This window comes from Lepidochelys olivacea, assembly GCF_965140295.1.
Source record: "Lepidochelys olivacea isolate rLepOli2 genome assembly, chromosome: 6".
NCBI classification, from domain to species: Eukaryota; Metazoa; Chordata; order Testudines; family Cheloniidae; genus Lepidochelys; species Lepidochelys olivacea.
Genome location: NC_140416.1, coordinates 90,124,543 through 90,144,629, shown reverse-complemented (window position 1 = coordinate 90,144,629; position 20,087 = coordinate 90,124,543). Strand labels below are relative to the sequence as shown.

Below are 20,087 nucleotides of genomic sequence, written 5' to 3'. Positions count from 1 at the left end.
ACTAATTTACATAAGAAATGCTGAATCATCAAACTGAGATAACACAAAATATTATGGATGCTCAATGAACCAGTAACCATATCATTTCAATCTTTCTGCTCTATTTTTTGTGTCCGTTGATATGAGTCTCTCTCTCAGACTGGGTTCCCCATTAGGGCCTTGGCAGGGTCAGAGGTACATATCAGGAGACAGGGTACCTAGATGAGAATAGCAGTGCCCTCCTCCCCTTCTTGAATAGCTTACACAAATACTCTTACTCCGTAATGACCAGAACACAAAGGAGATATTAAATCTGTACTAGCCCTGCATTTGCTGCTTGTGAGCATCCTAAGGCACACATGGGCCTAACTACCCAGAAACAATGCCTGCAGCATTTTTATTGCAAACATCAATCACAGTTAATAACTTCAATTATACAAAGCCAAAGTGTCCAAAACCAGCTGAACGGTCCCAGTTCTCACAGAGAGCAGAGCGATCAAAACACATTTAGAGTATACAGAACAAGCTTTAAATATTACTAGCAAAAAAGAAAAAAAAATTCGAATATCTTGGAAGTAAACAATTCTTTATTAATGGACTCTTATTTCACAAAGATCTTTTCTGATTTGCTTCAATAATCCCAGCAAAGTTCTGTCCTGGTATAAAATCACACATGTAAAAAGTTCAGGTAGATTGATTGATTACTTTTGACATAATTAAGAGCTGAACGATAAATACCAAAAGCAAGGTAGAAATCACAAGTGTGTTCATGATTTATCTAGAAACCCCATTATAGCCAGATTGATCACAAAGAAATACTGCACTGAGCACAGTTCTTTACCATCATTAGTAACTACTGAACTGGAAGCAGACAGTTGCTCTGGGTTCCAAATGTAAGCTGCCAGCCTTTTGTTCCTTCGATCATGAGTGAACGTCACAGTAATAAGTTGCCAGCATTTTGTTCTGTGTTTGCACAGCACCTAGCACAATGGGTTCCTGGTCCATGACCAGGTTTCCTAGGTGCTACGATAATCAAATAATAATCATCTCTCTCGTATCAATAGACTGGAGAGGACAGTAAATGAACACATATAATCACTGTGGCATAAGACCACATGCTACATGATTTATCGAGTCATGGTTGGAGTTTAGCCCTGGAAATATATCCCCAAAATCTTTACCAGACAAAAGAAAATACTTGTATGAGAATATGTTGGTGTTAATTACTATTACACTCACTCCCCTTATAAACACTTCAGCAATTTATGGGCAATATTAGATTGCCCAATCTCGTTTGCTTTCTAAACAAATGATCCAAAAGTAAAAAGAAACCCAAAGTTATCACTGACAATCTCTCTCCTTTTACACTTGGCCAGTTATGTTCTCATTATACGCCTGGCATTTTGTTTATATCCATTTCACAGACTCACTGTATTGTTAGGATTGGGGGATCCATTTTCACTTGATCAGTGGCTCACAATCACTTTTCCTAATAGCAGTATTGGTGGATAGCACTTTAGGTTCCAACCCCTGACTCAGGAAAACCCCATAAAATTCTGAGTGCCTCCTATAAGAAACTGAACATCTTCAACTCCCTTAATAGTCAATGGCAGTGTAAGATGCTCAACACTTTACAATATTGGTGCCTTTATGCTGGGCCGTAGCAAGCCTCCTGTTCAGCTATGTTCCCTCTAAACTGCCATCAAGCTTGAATGGCTTCAAATCCCATTCTCAGTGTTAAAAACAACCAAATCCCTGTTGAGAGTTAGAGCAGAAACTGCTGAACAGGAGGTGGCCTAGACTGGTACTTCCAACTTCTTAGGCTGCAAACCTATTACCTAAAAAAATCTGGAAAGCTCCTATTTAGTCTCCCCTCCTGCTCTGCTCACAGGGCTCCATTTTCTTCCTCATCTCAAAGTTTTCCAGTGATTTGCTTTTGATTCTAACATCTCTATCAGAAGTTGGGCCTATGTCCTTCCCAGTCACATTATTAAAATTTATTTCTGTGACTGAAATCAAATTTTTATAATCCCAAATTATATCCATTGAGCCAGATCCTCAGCAAGTGTGGAACAGCATTGCTCCATTGATGTGAATGGAATTATGCTCATCGACACCAGCTGAGAATCTGGCCTGGCATTTAAGTTTCTTTTATTGCTACCCAGTGAGAACACTGTATCTTCTTTGTAATGTATAATAAGAAAAGGGGATGAGGTAAAGGGAACCATACTCTCCATCATTTCCAGGCTTTTGCACAGGGCAGGGTGGGTTAACATTGCCATAAAATAGTCCTAATGTAAGTGTAAATCACACTCCCATTGTATTCCATGGGAGTTCTGTCACAAACCTCAGTGGGACCAAGTGTATCACACTTAGCTAAATAAACCGGACCCTGAAGGAATGCCTGGGGAGGTTAAACTCAATGTGTGCTGAAGACATAGAAAGTGAAGAATCTACATGACACATGCTGTTTTACATTATTAGTCTTTTGATTCATTATCTAAGTTAATTCCTTCCCATTTTCTTCTCATTCTATTTATTCATCTCTGAACTCTCTCAATTTCCTCTGTATATTCTATCAATAGGATAGTACCCAAATCTATAAATAGACTTCCCCAGATATTGTCTAACCAGCATTGTGTCAAGAGGAAGCATTACCTCCCTGATCCCATGAGTGATCCCATTAATCATACATCTAATGATTACACCTTCCTTTTCCGAAGCAACACTCATCTTTAACTCTTCAGGAACACCCATCACATATATCCACATTACTGATGCACGCAAAAGTGAAACCCAGGTCTGGCATAGACATGGGTGTGTACTCACTATGTGAAGCTGCAGAAAGTCGCCGAGCCCAGGAGCACTGTCGATCCGAACCAGGATGCCATCCTTCACAGTTGTGCTGAAGCCTACAGCAAGACGATCTGTCCTTGTGCTGGGTCTGTCATTTGCTGGCCAGGTATACAGGATGAGGCCTCCACTCTTCCCAAAGATATATGTGGCACCAGCTGCAAAAAGAAAAACAAAGAGGGAGGTGTTTTTTCACTATGGTTTTTGCCGTGTGTGGTAACGCTGTAATGGCTGCAGAGAGGAATATATCCAAATACAAGCATTTCATTAGCACAAGTGATGAAATCTAAGGCCTGTGAGGCTATTGTCACCCTCAATTAAAGACACAGGAAAACTGAAATAATACAGAGCAGATGTTAGTTAAAGAGATATACTCTACATTCCACTGGGTACTAGCAGAAGACTGATAATGCACTGTCTCCAAAAACCTTTATGCATTGTGACAAACAATGTAGTGAGCCTTCCTAAACACTAGCATTAATTCCACATCTCATCCAAGGAAGTCACAAGATGGGGAATTATATCCCTCTCCCACCATATACACAAGGACTCTTCCTCCCAGAGAATGGCATATTCTTTTCAGCGGAACAATGGCTCTGAATTGCTAGATGCCTTTCCTGATTGAAGGGGATGTGAAAGCAGAACGGCTTTCTAGTACACAAAATACACCCACTCTTTCCCCCTCCCATTAATGTAGCACTGTTATCTTTCAGTAAAACAAGATGCAAAATAAAACAACAAGAACTTTAAAAAGTTTGCCATTCAGATAATTATGGCTTCTACGCCAGCAGTAATACTTTCAGAGATCCTTTTAAATGAACATTTATGCTATTCACAACACCCTAGTGTATCCACATAGTATTAACAAGGGAACCACAAATAGATAAATGCTGCTTCCTTTTAGGAAGGAATAAATCACCAATGACAGATACTGTACACATCCTGCTAAAGTGTGCTCCAGGTAATAGTATCCAAATGAAGACAAGCAGCATCTGCAATAAAGACAGCTACAGAGTTTATCAAGAGCCTGTGAGTTCATTATTGTTAACACAAGCCTGGGCAATGCCAAGTAATGCACTGCTTTTAAAAAACAGACACCACTTCACAAACTTGGTATTCAGCCTCACTTGGAGATCCAGAGCTAATGTCCAGAGGAAGAGGTGTGCTATTAGGATCAATTTTACATACAAGGTCGGAGACCCAGACAGGCTAAGGACCAGATTCTCAGACTTGCCCCGTTCCAGGTTTTTAAAAGAGCTCATCACACTGGTCCCTGAGCTCTTTAGAAAATATGGCCCTAAAGATCACAATGGGAGATGTTTCAGAGTAGCAGCTGTGTTAGTCTGTATTCGCAAAAAGAAAAGGAGTACTTGTGGCACCTTAGAGACTAACAAATTTATTTGAGCATAAGCTTTCGTAAGCTTCAGCTCACTTCATCAGATGCATTCAATGGAAAATACAGTGGGGAGATTTATATACATAGAGAATCTGTGGTAAGGTTGGGAACAACACATGCAGGAGGCCCAATTTGTCAACCATTGAGCTACACCCAAGTCTATAATGCACTTTTCCTAAGGGTCACAATGAACTATGCAATACTAAATGCAGCCAATTGGATTCCACCAACAGCAGCAGGCATGAGATATCAATGGGAAGCAGAGGAGGACTGGGTGAATATACTTCAGATCATAGTTTACCTAGGGGAGGCTACAAGGTCATTTATTTTTTATCAATTAAACAAACAATCTCAAAGTGAATTAAGTACAGTTGGATATTGCTTGGGTCATTTGGTACCAAAACTGGGTCACATATGAGTCTGGCTGCAAAGCCACAACTCCATTGAGGCTCTTTGTTTTATGTAAGTAAGTAGAAATAAAAACAATAAACTTCATCCTTATGTAGGGCTTTTTCTCTAGAGAGCTCAATATGCATCGCAAAAGAACGTAAGTGTTGTTATCTCCATTTCACAGATGGGGTAACTGAGGCACATAGAAGGAAAGTGACTTGCCCAAGGCCAAGTCAGTGACAGAACCAGAATCAGAATCAGAACTCAAGTCCCCTGACTCCTAGTCCTGTGCATACCCACTGGATCATACTCTCAGTAAATGTAAATAAACTTGTATGACATTTCATTCATAACCCAGAACTAAGACAGAGAGCACACTGACAGAGCAGAGCTGTGAGCATGTATTAGTCCAATTTCAGAAATGGTGACTCTTCAGACAGAGACCAAGCGCCCAATTCTTACCTTCTAACTGAATCTCTACCTTCAGCTGTGGAGTGTAATGGTAGGTGCGTGACTACTGCAGAGTGTAAACTGTTTGTTTATCATCCATTCTTACAAGTACACTTAAAGCCTTTTCATACTAATTAGAGGTGTTTGTGTAATGAATTATCCACAGCTTCTCTCCATGTACGGATAATTCACACAGCCCACAATAAGTGCATAAACTACAAATATCTTTCCTCTTTAGTTTATTAGCTAGTTCTAACTGTTTTATATATTATATTACACTGGCTCACAGAATAACACAAGAAAAATCAACATCTGAGTTTGAGTGTACTGAGTTTTTCTGATCACTTCTCGCTCTGTAGACCAAACCCTCATTTCCAAAAGTTGTTCCCACATGTGTTCGTGTGCTTGGCCTTCACTCCTAATTCTGATCACTGGGACTTTCAGTTGCAAGGATCAGAGTGGAAGGAATGTCTTCGCTATATCCAAAGGCAGATGAGATCGCCTCACTTTTCTGAGTGCCATTTGGCTGCAGGTAGAGCATGTCAGAACTCCTGCAAGTGTCAATTACAGCCAATTATAACTGTATAGGCTGGTGACGGCACTCAACTGCCTAGCAAAGCTCATACTCTCCTCGCAGGACAGAGATTTCCTTCTAGGCCTGACTTCAGGAAGCTCAGTTTCATGTCTCTGTGCACAGTAATCATTCAGCTGTAACAATCAGAAGAGCAGGCGACCTAAACTGATCCTTATAACAGAAACCTACTGTACTGCAACTGTTCAGTACACGATCCAGAATTATCTGCAGAATGATAGGCAGTCCAGTTTGCTGACTTCTGTGTAACTTTTCCTACCTGAAATATAATTTTAAAAAAATGTATGCATGTATATACTTTCACTTACATATTGAACATGTAAACATGCCCCAGTGATAATTATGACATGAAAAATCCTAAATAGCGTAGCACTAATCATTTGCTACAAAATTTGAATAAAGTAATCACTCCAAACAGAAATCATAAGATGCAAACATTAAAAGAGAATATTAGATGGAGGAGGAAGAACACAAAGAGAAAAAAAAGAGATATACAGTTTATGCTACACGGTAATCATGTTAAAAATAATGCCTGACTCATTTATGTATCTTTATATATTACACATACAAAACGTGTTATAAGAACATTAAAGTTCCAAACTGAGCACTCAAAAGTTGGGAAATGCCAGAATTAAGGTTGCCTGGGTAACCTTAACTTGGCCCTCCTGTGCATATGCATTATGATCAGATCTTCAATTACATGATCACATACTATTTTTTTTCCATAGGACCCCTGCTTTCTGCACTGCATAGGATACATGGTGATCACTTAATGAGAAGCTATTCAATATTTTGTTTTATCCTCATCGTTCAATGTGTGTGTCCCTAAGCCTTATTTAGTGCACACTATTCAAACCCTGCTCTGAAGATAGAATTATTCATTTCCTCTTTGGCTTTTCTTGAGAGCTTCACAAACATTCATTAATTTATCATCATAAAACCCCTGTGAGATGAGGCAGTGGTAATATCCCTATTTTACAAATGGGGAACTAAGTCACAGAGACTAAGGTCAGAAGTTTCCAATAATTTTGGGTGCTCAATTTGAGACCCCAGGGCCTAATTTTCAGAGTACTTAGCATTATAGAAAACTTGATATGATAAAAACACAGTTTCTGTTGACTTCAGTTGCAGTTCTGAGTGCTCAGCACCTAGTAAATAAGGAACACACGATTATTGACCGTCTGTGTAAGTGACTTGCCTAGTATCACATGGGAACTCTGGAAAAGGCAAGGATAGAATCCACTGCTTCGGGGAGTGTTCAACTGCCGTAACCAAGAAGTCCTCATGTCTCTATTCTTTTAAACGTAGGTGTTTTGTTTTTTTTAAAAAAAACAACAAATTCCATCATGTGGCATCATATTGATAACCACATGCTTCATCAGCAGGGATGGAACATTTAGCTCCACTGCACAGGCCTCTGCCATTTGAGGTAATAGACTAACTGATAATAATAATAGTAGAATGCCATCCTCTATGAGGACCAGCACCAGAGAGGGATGAGACATGGTTCGTCAGTGGGTTTCACAGCTATTTGCTGATAGCAGATGAATAGTGAGACTCAGGAATTCTGGGTTCCATTCTATGCTCCCAAAAGGCAGGGGCTCTAGGGAGCACAGATTCTTCTGCCTGTTCCCCACCAAGCTTGACTCATTCTCCACTGTCTTCTCCAAACTGTGCCTGTCCCAGCCTGTCTCTTCCCCACCCCGTTAACTTCTTGCTTAAACAGTCCAAGTCCCTACCTCCAACTGTTTGTCCCCAGTTCCTTGGCAGTCCCAGTTCCTCACTCCCAACTGTCCAATCTGTGTCTCCCCTCCCACCAGCCCCACTGGTTCCCAGTCCTAGTCTCCCACCCTGGACTCCTCATCTAATCTCAGTCTTGGATAATGGAGTGGCACATATGCTTATAAAATTGTGAATGACACTGAGCTTGGAGAGATTGCAAGTAATTTAGAGGACAGGATTAGAATTCAAAATGACCTTGACAAATTGGAGAATTGGTCTGAAATCCACAAGATAAAGTTCTATAAAGATAAATGCAAATTACTACACTTAGGAAGGAAAAACACACAGCTACAAAATGGTGAAAACTGGTTAGGCAGTAGTGCTGCTGAAAAGGATCTGGCGGTCATAGTGGATCACAAATTGAATATGAGCCAGCAGTTGCAAAAAAGGCTAATATTATTCTGGGATGAAATGACAGGAGCATTGCGTGTAAAACACAGGAGATTTAGAATACTGTGTCTGTTTCTGGGTGCCACACTTTAATGAAGATGTGGACAAATTGGAGAGAGTCCACAAAAGAGCAACAAAAATGATAAAAGGTTTAGAAAACCAGACCTCTGAGGAAAGGTTAAAAGAACTGGATATGTTTAGTCTTGAGAAAATAAGACTGGGGAGGGGGCTGAGGACCTGATAACAGTCTTCATATACGAAACAGGCTGTTCTAAAGAGGACAGCAATCAATTGTTCTCCATGTACTTAAGGTAGGGCTGAAGCCCTTGGGGGACATCTTTGGCCCCCATGGCTGGGGCAGTGGAGTTCAGCAGGCTCAGTCTTCAGTCGCCGCTCCTGGGGCCTTGTAGTAATTTTTGTTGTCAGAAGGGGGTCACGGTGCAATGACATTTGAGAACCCCTGCATTATGCTGCTAGTGGAGGTACAATATGCTGCAAATATTCACTGGTATGTGTATCTGAATATTGGAGTGGGAAAAGATTTTTAGCAGGAAAATGACAAGGGACGTGGGATATAAACTCTTACAATAAACTCAGATGATACTTTTGGCATTTAAATTTAATACAGCAGGATCTCCGTCCATGGTCTGGGCCCCTTAGTCATCATGCTTAAAACTCCTGTTCATTCTGGTAATCCAGCACAGACTGTGAAGAATATAAATCTAAAGATAATGTTTTCTACCTGAAATAACATGCAAGACATATGGCATGCTCCTTCCCCGCAATTCATTATCATGCCTTTGTTCTCTTGCATGAAATCTTAGGTAAATATAGATGATACTGTGTTATTTTTATACAATTTTCTATGAGGATTGAGAAATTATTTTAAAAAATTGCTTAATAAGGAGAAAAACGGATGTCCACGAAGGCCGGCTATTTCTGAAATTGGAGACTTGAAAGTTCCCAGGCAGCATAACTTTATTATACTTTTCCTAGCTAGATTTTTTATTTCATGGATACATACAGTCCCATTATGCACCTTCTGCTGAGCCCAGTAGTTCTGATAAGTCGCTTCACGGTGTGCTTAGTATGCTGGTGCTGAGATACTATTATGTTTATTAATAATAGTAACCATGTAAATTTTCTGCTTGCTAGCAAGAAGCTATCAGTTCAACTAAAGGAAAATTTGCTATGATGGCATTTTGGTCATTTTTCTTGGTGAGATTTGCACGTTACCAAGAAGCTGAAATTATTTAGCTTATTCCCTGTAACAAGACTATTGTAAGGATGGAATCACTAATACATCACAAACAATTAAGTGAATTTAGCTGTGTGAAGCAGGACCCAATTCAAATAATGCAGATGACCTTGGCAACAATTGTACCAAGTAGCCTTGTCAGTGGCAATTAAATAACACAGACCTAAGAGCTTACCAAGGTGGTTAGTGCTTTCAGAAAATCTTATTAAAATAAGATTAAAGGTCTGACAAACTCACAAAGGCAGGGAAATGCAGATATAAGGCTGCCACCTATCTCACTATACCTAAGTTCTGCATACACTCTTCTATCACTAGTAAGGGTTCTAACAAGAGAGTGTAAATTGGAGCAATTGGTAAAATTGAGCAAAGAAAATCATAGGCTGAATATCAAGAGAAACTGATCAAGAGACAAGGTTTGTCTCCAATAGGATGTACAGGAAATGTCACTGCTTTCCAGAGTCATTTAAAAACAGGTTACTGAGAATGTACTACAGAGAACATTTCTGCCTCAGCCGTGGGGATGGACAAGATAAACAGACAGAGCTGTTCTAGCCCAAACTTCAACTGGCCAAATATTAGTCCTCACTCAGGCAAAGCTCTCATTGAAAGGAATAAATTAAACTGAGTGTAAACTGAGTGAGGACTGGCTTTTCTGAACAATTCTCAGTGCTTCAGAACAAAGGGTGACACTCTATAGCACGTGCAGTTCAACCACTCATTAAACTAACCACTGATTAGTTTAATCTCAGTTCTGCCACGGAGGGGTGTCAGAGCTGCTCCTCTTTTGCAGGTTCATGGCATGGCTTTGAGCAAAACCTCAAATACTAAATTGCCAACAGGTGTTCAGAGCCACTGTCTCAAGAGAGGATACTGGGCTAGATGGACCATTGCTCTCACCCAGAATGGCCATTCTTATGTTCTTACTCTTCAAAGGTCACTGCAGGCAATCCCCATCACTTCAGCACAAATCCAGAGCTAATGAACAAATTAACAGAGTAAGTTAATTTTGTTAATTTAGAAGTAAACCAATGAATGAACTAACTGAGAGTCCCTTACTGGAACCATCATTGAGATCCTGAAACAATCCACTCCCAGCCCGCAAGCTTGCCCAACAGCTGGAATTTGAAAAAAATAACGTTCCATGGTAGCTCCTAGCAACTAACCAGGCCTTTACAGAGTCCTTAGCTGTTACATCACTGTCTCATGTTCAACCACATGTTGTACTTCCCTTGCAACCCCATACATTAAACAATGTTAACAGAACACATTACGTAACATTCTCCCCAGTAGCATTACATTACTGGAACAAATGTTCATTAGCTGAGTATAACTGAAAACTATGACATTGTTTCTAGCAGCTTCTGAATGATGCTTTCCAAAGTTAAACCTTCTGGGGGCATCAAAGGTGCCACACATGCTCTCCTAGCAAGAGATGTGCTCCCAACCAATCTTCCCTGAGTAGAAATTAAAAGATCTAATGAAGGACAGCTTGTCTTGGAGGAGACATGACAAAACTGTATGAAGGGCATCAACACCAAAAATAGAAAGGAATCATTTGGGATGGTACATGGGTATATAAGTAGGAGAACAGGATGAAATTAGAAAAAGAAAAATTCCGGTTGGAAATCAGGAGAAACTCCTTGTTAGGGTGACCAATTAGGCTGTGGAATAGTCTGCAAATGGATGTAGTGGAATCCCTGTCATTTGGGCCTGATTAAAGTAGATTGACCAAAACACTAGAAAATCTGATGGGGAACATGGTATCACAGATCTTTTCCATTTCTAGATTCTGCTGCATGATTTTATAATTCCTACTGTCCATGTTGAACCTGCCATAGTGGTATTGCATACAGGTTCTTTGTCTAACTAACATATCAGCTATGTGATGGCATCTCTAGTTTTGAAATAAGTATTTAACAGAGCAATCCCCAGTGGGAGCTATGTATCAGACAAATAATGTGTGGCTCAAAGTCTGTCTGTGATGAACATTTATTTCATTATGGAGGGAGTCACTGTCAAGTGAATCTCACAGTTTTACAAACCATTGTAATATACATAATAGAAAGAGATAGCAAGTTACTGTCATTATAAATAAAAAACCAAGGGAAAATAACATAAAACACAACCAAAGAGAAGGGAGGGCTATGATTCAAATTACAAAACTGGTGGGCAGTTTAACGTTCAAGAAAAAGAGAAATTAATAGCAACCAGCACAGGGTTAGTGCAGATGGGCACTGCACCAGCTTCAGCCAAACCCACCCCCTTCATGTCTCCCAGTGCACTGTGGTCTTTATTTTGGCCACTCATGCTTGCCCAGTTACAAACTTCCATTTAATTCACCTCAGTCTTTAACTGCAACAGCCCTGTTATCCCAGTCTTTATCCTTTTCTCTTCTCCTCTTGCAGAGGCTGCTGATCTTACCATGCCAGACCAGAAGGTTATTTTGTGATGTGTACAAATGGAGACTAAGAAAAGGATGGAAGAGACCTCCAAAATCATTCTAACTTGGGACCTAAACAGGATTTGAACCCAGGACTCTGGTAGAGAAAGAAACAATGACGTAACCCACTATACCACCACAAACTACCCCTGTAACCCACCTTTAACCATATTATGCCCAATGCATATTGGCACCTGTGGTATGCAGGATCATTCACTGTCTGGCAAAAGTGCGTTGACTAGGGATGGTCATTTTACCCTTATGAAGAATTAATTTGCTGAGGGTTAATCCAGACTTCCAGCATTATTTTACTGCAACTTTTTTCATTATTCCTTATATTTTAAGTTGACCAATGCATTACAGAGCTGGGAGTTGAAACTGGGTTCTGTGTCTGGCTCTCCCACTGTCTGACGCAAAGCCCAACGCTTAATTTCTCTGTGCCTTTCACCCCTATCTAAAATGGATCTATTAATACTTATCTGCCTCAGAAGAATTAGAAAAAGGGGTTGAAAATGGCTATGGACGTATCATCAATTGTCTGGTTCATTTGACCCATTCTATCACAGGATTCTTCCAAGGAGAAAATGAAGAAAGGCATTGTACCATATGTAAGATGATTGATAGGGTGTCTTTTTCCTCTTATGTATCAGGAGCTTTAAATTGTCTGAGATGGAAGAAATGTAAAGCCCTAAGAAAATGCAAAGCTTCCGGGGCAAAAGTGTAATCCTTGGAAAGCAACGCTTCCCTGCTTAAAAGAGTTCCCATGGACCAGCTGCTTTTCCTTCAAGATGCCTGCTCTTCCCCAGACAAACCCTCTGAGACCTAATGCGAACACCACCATATCCTCATATCCTTCTATTTAAAAGGCAGACATTGTCTGACGTTAATTAAACTGAAATCCTTGCTCAGCTTTAACATTCGAGGGAGCTAGGGCTTCTTCTATGGCAAAAAAAAGGAAAAACACCACAACAATACAAGCCTGACACAAAATGGAAGCAACAACTCGGATCGTGCCTGTCTTCCTTGTTTCCTTTTTAAAATGACAGCAAATTAATACAAGTCACTTTCTTCCTGGTATGTGTGGCATTAGCCAACAATTGGATCAGACAATATGTTACTTCTTATTAGTTACACCATATTAAAAGATAGGTTTCAGAGTAACAGCCGTGTTAGTCTGTATCCACAAAGAGAACAGGAGTACTTGTGGCACCTTAGAGACTAACAAATTTATTAGAGCATAAGCTTTCGTGGGCTACAGCCCACTTCATCGGATTCATAGAATGGAACATATAGTAAGATATATATATATATATACACACATACAGATAAGTTGGAAGTTACCATACAAACTTATCTGTATCTATCTATCTATCTATCTTACTATAAGTTCCATTCTGTGCATCCAATGAAGTGGGCTGTAGCCCACGAAAGCTTATGCTCTAATAAATTTGTTAGTCTCTAAGGTGCCACAAGTACTCCTGTTCATATTAAAAGAGAGATTGGAAGGAGTGGGGGGAGAGAAGAAGGGAGTGCTCCTGGAATTGCCACGCAGTCCAAAATAATTTACACTCAAACTATGAATGACTCCAATTCCTAAGCACTGGGAAGTCTGACTTATATTCTCCTCAAGGAAAATTTGTTGCTGGGTACCTTGGGGTTACCCATCACCAGCACAGAAGAATCCTCGAGGTTAGCAGCTGCTTAAGTGGACCAAAGATAACCATGGATTTAACAGCCTCAGGGTGATAAATGTCAACTATGGCACCCTTCGCACTGCAACAAAGAATCTGAACAGGGATCAGCTGGCTGAGGCATGGCTTCAATGTAAACACAGTGGCTCTGGAAATATAGGATCAAGTTTTGCTCTTGCTGACACAGGTACAAAGACATTGAAGGCAATGGGTCTGATTCTCCACTGCCAAAGGTTGGTCCTGGGCCAAAGGCTATCCACTGATTTATACAAAGGGACATGTGGCCCTCCTAATTTTTAATACAAAGCTCCACTTTGATCACAATAGAAGGTCTTTTGGTTTGAACTGGAGCATCACACGCTGCAGCTGTACTCTCTGTGGGACCACATCTCCATGTTAAAGAGAAGGCTGGGTGCAATCTGGACCATTTTGTGCTAACTAGATGCAGCCCAGAGTTTTCCTGCAAGCAGCCATTGTATCCCTTAGCAGGACAAAATTTGGGAGCCCTTCTCATAGTCAAAATTAATATGGTGATGTAGGGGATAAAACCACACACACACCCAGAGGGACAATGAGCTGGGTGATGATTCCTTGGTTGAATTTGATGGAGATAAATTAAAATGTTTTTCAGCTGCATCCCACTGCCAAACAAGAGCTGAAATCTGAGTAGGATTTCTTTTTCGGGGTGACCTGCTTGATAAAGAGCACCCAGAGAGGATGTCCTTAGAGAAGCCCAGGAGACAGACTGCCAAAGTAGCAGAGCTCAGAGACTAGTGTTATCAGTCATCATCGTAACTGGATTCACAGCTCTGCTGTGAGGGACATTCACTCCCTGTGTGTACAGAAAGTTTATGGGATCTGAATGTTACTAGAACAACCTAGAAACAGGACAGGATGGAGGCCAGACTGCAGCCACCGATTTCGGTCCATTCAACATTCTCCCAAACAGTTGCTCTTTCTAATGTATATTTCCCCACTCTGGGACCAATCCTATAGATGCGCCACACCGTCAATTGTGGTGGGAGCCAGGAAGCACAGTGTCCCATAGGCCCAGACCTTTATATTTATCTATTTTTGTTGTTGTTGGAATATATTCAAGCCACATTCCCTAGTGCTGCCTTTGGGAGCACTTTAGTTTCTCCATATTAATTGCCCTCTGCATAACAACGTTTCCTTGAAGTCCCTTAGTGCTTAATCCATTCCTTAGCTCAATCTACGACCTTTTTTGCTTTTCAAGCCTGGGTTATCTTCACTCATCGTTCTGTGGCCTCTCTCCTCTTTATATACCTCACTGAATTTGATATAGTTCACTCATACTCTCCTTAATCACAGACACTGGCAACAGAAAAGACCTACTGTACTGGAGCATCCGCCATTCCTCAGGCAAGAGTTGTTACTCTCATGGATCCTGCTCAAATTTTTCAGACTTGGGTGCCTGAAGCCAGGCACTTAAATCCATATTTAAGCAGCCAAATTAGAGGTCTGGTTTGCAGAACAGCTGAATGTCCACTGGATTCCACAGATATTATGGGTACTTTGCACCTCTAAAAATCAGGCCACTTATTTAGTTGCCTAAATATCGATGTTATGCTTTAGGCATCCAAGTTTCAAATTTTGGACAATTACCCAAATCCTACGATCTTTATCCAGGCCAATCAATGGGAATTTTGCCCAAGTAAAGGTTGTGTAAAAACTACAGTCTCAGAATTTGCCCTCCTCTTTCTAAGCAACACAAATATAATTTTTCTAAACTCTTTGCCTAGTTTCTAACCTGCTGGTTTTTGTGTTAGGTGTTAAAGGTGCAGGGATGACATTCTCCAGTTACCTGACACACACCATGATCAAAGCTTGCCGATTCACCCAGGATGGTTGACTCATACACCAGATCGGTTTTGAATAAATTTTTTTATTCTAAAAACTCCAAGACCCTAAGCTTTAAATTCTCAAAATAAACTTAGAGCCCTGCTGAGTTTGTATTAATACATTAACTCCACCCCAGTATAACTTCTGATGGAGTCATACATCTGAACAGACATCCGAATACAAAGTCAATTCTACTGCTTCAGGGGGGTTGCTTTGTTTTTTAAAGATGTCATACTTGTCCACCTACCAAGAAAAGGAAATGGAATGTCCTTTATTCAGTCACTTACCCTGTCTTCCTTTATCTCCATGCCTCAGCTTTCTGCCTATATTTTATCATATAGGTAAAAACATATATTGGCAGCTATAAGGTTCTCAGCAGTGCTGTCCTGTTATCTGAAGTCCTGGCATGGATGTGTATGTGATCTCTATAACTGAGAGATCACATACACATAATTCTCTAGGATTCCACCCCACTTCCATTGTTCCTGTCTCCTCTGACTTTGTCTGGCATTGTGCAGATTGAGAAACTTAGAGCACAGATTTGCTTTTTTAATCTTTTTAGGGCTTGCAGCAGGCAGGATTCACACTTGCAGCAGAATACAAAGTGCCAAGGAAAGCGTTTCATTTAGATACCTTCATTTCAAGACAGAAGCCTGATAAATGGCAATCAGGAATGTCCTTTGAAGAAGCAAATTAAAATTGAAAGCCTAGACTTATCTGCTGAACAAGGGGTGGAAGCATAGATGCTCCAATATGACCTCCTATGACAGGTGATGCTCTCAGGTTTTATCTCAAAGAAACATCCACTAGTTATGCTGCTGTTTGTAGCCTACCAATTTGGTGAGTCTTCTATAGGTCATTCAAATGCACAGAAAGGGCCAAAGCAAACCCCTAATTCCAAACACTCTGGGATTTGGTGGGAGCTCAGATCTAAATCTGGATCTGAACTCTGTGGATGAGGCTCCTTCTCTATGGAAAAGTCTGAAAGACTTGGAGAGGTCCTCTCTGAAGAAGTTTTTGTCGGCAGGTTTTTTTTTTTTTTTTAAATCACCTACATACTCTGGTTTCTCTTAAGAACAGTGTGTCCTAGGGAACACAGCACTGGGCTGGAATTCAGAAGACCTGGTTCTAGTCACAGCTCTGCCACTGGCTGAGTGTCGTGGGGGCAAATCACTTCACGTCTCCATGGCTCAGTCTCCCCTTTTCTACAATGGGTATAATCATACCAAACTCCTGTGTAAAGCACTTTGAGGTCTACTAATTAGAAGTGTTATATATAGGAGCTAGGTATTATTATACACTCAGGAACTGTGTAACGTTTCATGCTTCCACACACCAGTTACCATCAGCAATGTTGGAATTTTAAGCATCTCACTTCCAAAGCATAAATTTATCCTACCTGCTAAACTAACAGATTATTTCAACTACCAGAGGTAACCTTATATCCAAGCAGATCCATCATTGTTCACCCAAAGGCACTGTGCCACCACTGAACTAACCACACATGGCACTCTACACTGGACTCAAATTACAATTTCTGCAGGTTCACAAACATGCAACCAAAGGGATAGGTGTGAATATTAATTGGTGGCGAGATACAACACATGGGTCAAGAATATTAATCACCCACATGATTAATAAATACTAAATAACATTGGAACTTTTAATAATAATTATATGTTACATTTAAAGAATACAATCTAACCTTTATAATAGTTTTATACCAATTAATGCAGCTAATCTTTTCAGCAGTAGCTCTCAGTAAGCTTTTACAGAGTTGGGCAAGCAGTACCGTACCCAAAGTCCAGGAGGTTAAGTTACTTCCACAACCCGACACACTGAATAAGTGGCAAAACAGAAAACATGTCTCTAAACTCCCAGCCCTTTGCTGATTCCCAGTCTCTTGACTAGACCATAACTGCTCAGTAAATTACATCAAGGAACCTTGAACCTCCAGCTTCTCTGCCTAGTAACAAGCACCATATTGCACTGCATTTGTAATGGATATGCCAACAATAAAAGGAAATGCATTTTTGAGAATCTCATTATGGAGCCTCTCTATATTGCTCTGGTGTGACCCATTCTGGAACATTGCATTCGCTCCAGAGTTTCAGTTGCAACTTCCATCTTGACTTGCTGTGTGACCTTGGCCAAATCACTTAATCAATCTGTACTTCAGTTTCCCCATCTATAAAACAGGGATGATAATACCTCCCTCCTTTCCCCAAAAGAGTGTTGTGAGGGCTAATTATGTGATGTTGCTAAAGCACTTTGCAAGTGATCTATAATTGCTCAGCATTATAACCCTCCCTAACTTCCCCTCTTGCAACCAGCTTTCATTTCCACCACCATGAAAGGAAATTAGCCTGTAAGAGGTTGATCTGTGGGAGTGTTACACATGCAATCTGTTAAAAAGTACTGTGCCGAAGTAAAAGACAAGTGTAATGGCTGTTTAATCATCCTCACTATGAAGTGCCAATTCTTTAGTCTCTTATGACATTCATGAATGATGCAGAGGGCTGTCATGATGAATGCAAAGCAATTCTGAGCGACAGATACTTTCACAGAATTTATGGCCCCTACCCCCCAGGACAAAAGGGCTCCTGAGCTAAGTTATTTGTGCTGTGAGAGAATTTACACTCTAGCCAGCAACTTCTTTTACCCTACTCAATAAAGTGCTTATTTTGATATACTGACTGTGATCCTTCAAGAACAACAGCACGCCAAGAAAGTCAGCAATGGAGAGAAAGTGCAAACGTTTACGTATGACTAGCTTGCCTTGAGCCCTAAGACTTTTCATAGGGCCGGATTCTGTAGCCTTTACTCACACTGAGTAGTACCTTACTCATGTCATTTGTCCTATTGGAAGGACTAGGACTGCTTGGGTAACACTGAATCAAAATACTTCTCTACCCTTTCATTTGAATCTTTATTATTTAAACAGCAGACAATGTTTGTGACTGCAGCATAGAAGGCTGCACTGAGGATTGCAGACACAGACAGAGCACTGAAGCAAGGGCCTTGGATGTCTCTCCAGAGAGTGCTGGTGGCTTATATTTTACAATACCCATCACTTCTTAACCCAGAGCAGGTTTTATATTTAATATTATTGTACATTTATGGACTACTTAATCCCAAATGGCTTTACATATATAATCCCAAAGTGGGTTGATACAAACTATATGTGCAGGAATTACTTCATCCACCACTGAGTTAAAATACAGTAGCTGTTTAACGGTGCACAACAACACTGCAGTGCTCAGACACTCTGTAATATGTGCCACATAAATAACTACAGTAGACAGTAAGATAGAACTCTTTAGGGCAGGAAATTAAGTATACAGTATCCAGTGGAAATTGCAAAGAGGATTTAGAGAGGCAGAATATAATTATTGAAGCTGCACGAACAGCTAACAAATAATTTACAACCCCAAATTAACCCCTTTCTAACATCTAATCATGAATCATGCTTTCCTCAGATCTAGTCTCCACTCATATGTATTCCATGCATTGTGGTTTTTCCAATGTCTTTGTGCACTGATCATTAATCTGTGTGAGGATCGATACTCCGTATTTGAAATTCAAGCTGGGTTGTTTCGTTGTGATTGGTCAGGTAAATCACATAGCATTGTTCCTGTTCACTGATTGGATGTGTGCACAAGCAAATCCAGTGCAAATACTTGTGTGCCCAAACTGATAAACGATTTTGGAATTCGCTGTTGGTCATGCTTGATTCCTTGAATGTCCATAGCAAAAGGGATACAAAAGAGATGTGAGCCTGGCCAAAGCAAGCTCACTTAAAAATGGGAGCAAGTATTTTGTGAACAATTATTTTTGGCAGTATTCATCTAGTCTAGTAACTACCCAAACTGGAATTTGCGCAGGACACTACTGTTAACACAAAATGCCATAGGCTCTTCAACAGCCACAAGGAGACAGAACCTAGATTTCATGCACCTTCTGAAAGGTGCCACCTTCCACAACACAATACTCCTTGCCACTATACTGGAAGCTTAGTTTAGTGTTTCCAAAGGTAGAATGGCACCACCTATTGAATCAAGAGCACCCACTTCTACACTACCCCAGTTGGCCTGGGTCAACTCCCATCCAAATATTCATCAGGTCCACTCCTACTTAGCGTACAAGACTTGACCAAATCACAGCACAAGTTAATATGATCTCCTCTCATGCTTTTGTTGCTGGCACAGGGCCATCATGAGCAACAGAAGAATGGGGAGAAATTATGTGAGAAGAGCCTGGTTCTGGAATGATCAAGTTCACTTAAGACCATGTATATTTGGAGCAGACTCACCATTATCTTACATTCCTGCAGCTGTAACTTCTGCCACAATCCTCAATTTTACCACTCTTACAAGCCCTTTAAATTCTCCTACTGCTTAAGAGTGCACTCACTTTGTGTGCTTCCTGGAAGTGCTGGTATGTCACCAAGTGTGTGGTTCATCCATTAGGTGCCAAAGGCTAACATTCCATGTAGGGAACAATTCTGCCATCTCTCTCAAACATCAACCTTTCAAGTAAACCTGAGATGTCTTTTCATATCGTTTCTCTCTCCCTGTGCCGTAAATGCAATATAGTGATTCACCTCTTGCTTTTTTATGCCATGCACATGCTGCAATAATACAGAGGATTTGTTGTTCATCCCTTCATTTCTAGGTCTGTAGTACCTCTTAATCCCCCGAGATAACGATCCTCCGTCCTCTTGTCCTACAGCTTGATGGGTGGCAGATTCCGTGCCAACTGCATAGGCTCCATCCCCGTCGATTTCATCTTACCAAGCCTCACCAGTACAGACAAAAGTATTTTCACCAAGGGCAAGGGAATAGCATCAAGTGGTGGAGGCAGGATGGGGGGTAGGTATCCCATCTCAAATACAGGGAGCTTGCCATGTTCAAGCTTTATCTAATTTATGGGCTCCCCTGCTGGGCTGGAGCACAGTCTGAGCAAACCATGGTACTAACAATGCCTTCCCTATACAGTGTTCT

At 40.6% G+C, this 20,087-nt stretch overlaps 1 protein-coding gene across 6 annotated transcripts in view; it reads right to left on the bottom strand.

The window, feature by feature from the left end:
• NRXN3 (neurexin 3) overlaps positions 1-20,087 on the bottom strand; it is a 1,403,073-nt gene that overhangs the window by 337,419 nt on the left and 1,045,567 nt on the right. For all 6 annotated transcript variants that reach the window (XM_084630166.1, XM_084630167.1, XM_084630168.1 and 3 more), the window contains one exon: positions 2,809-2,990. In XM_084630166.1, the coding sequence (XP_084486292.1) occupies positions 2,809-2,990 (182 nt within the window). The remainder of the gene's footprint in view (positions 1-2,808; positions 2,991-20,087) is intronic.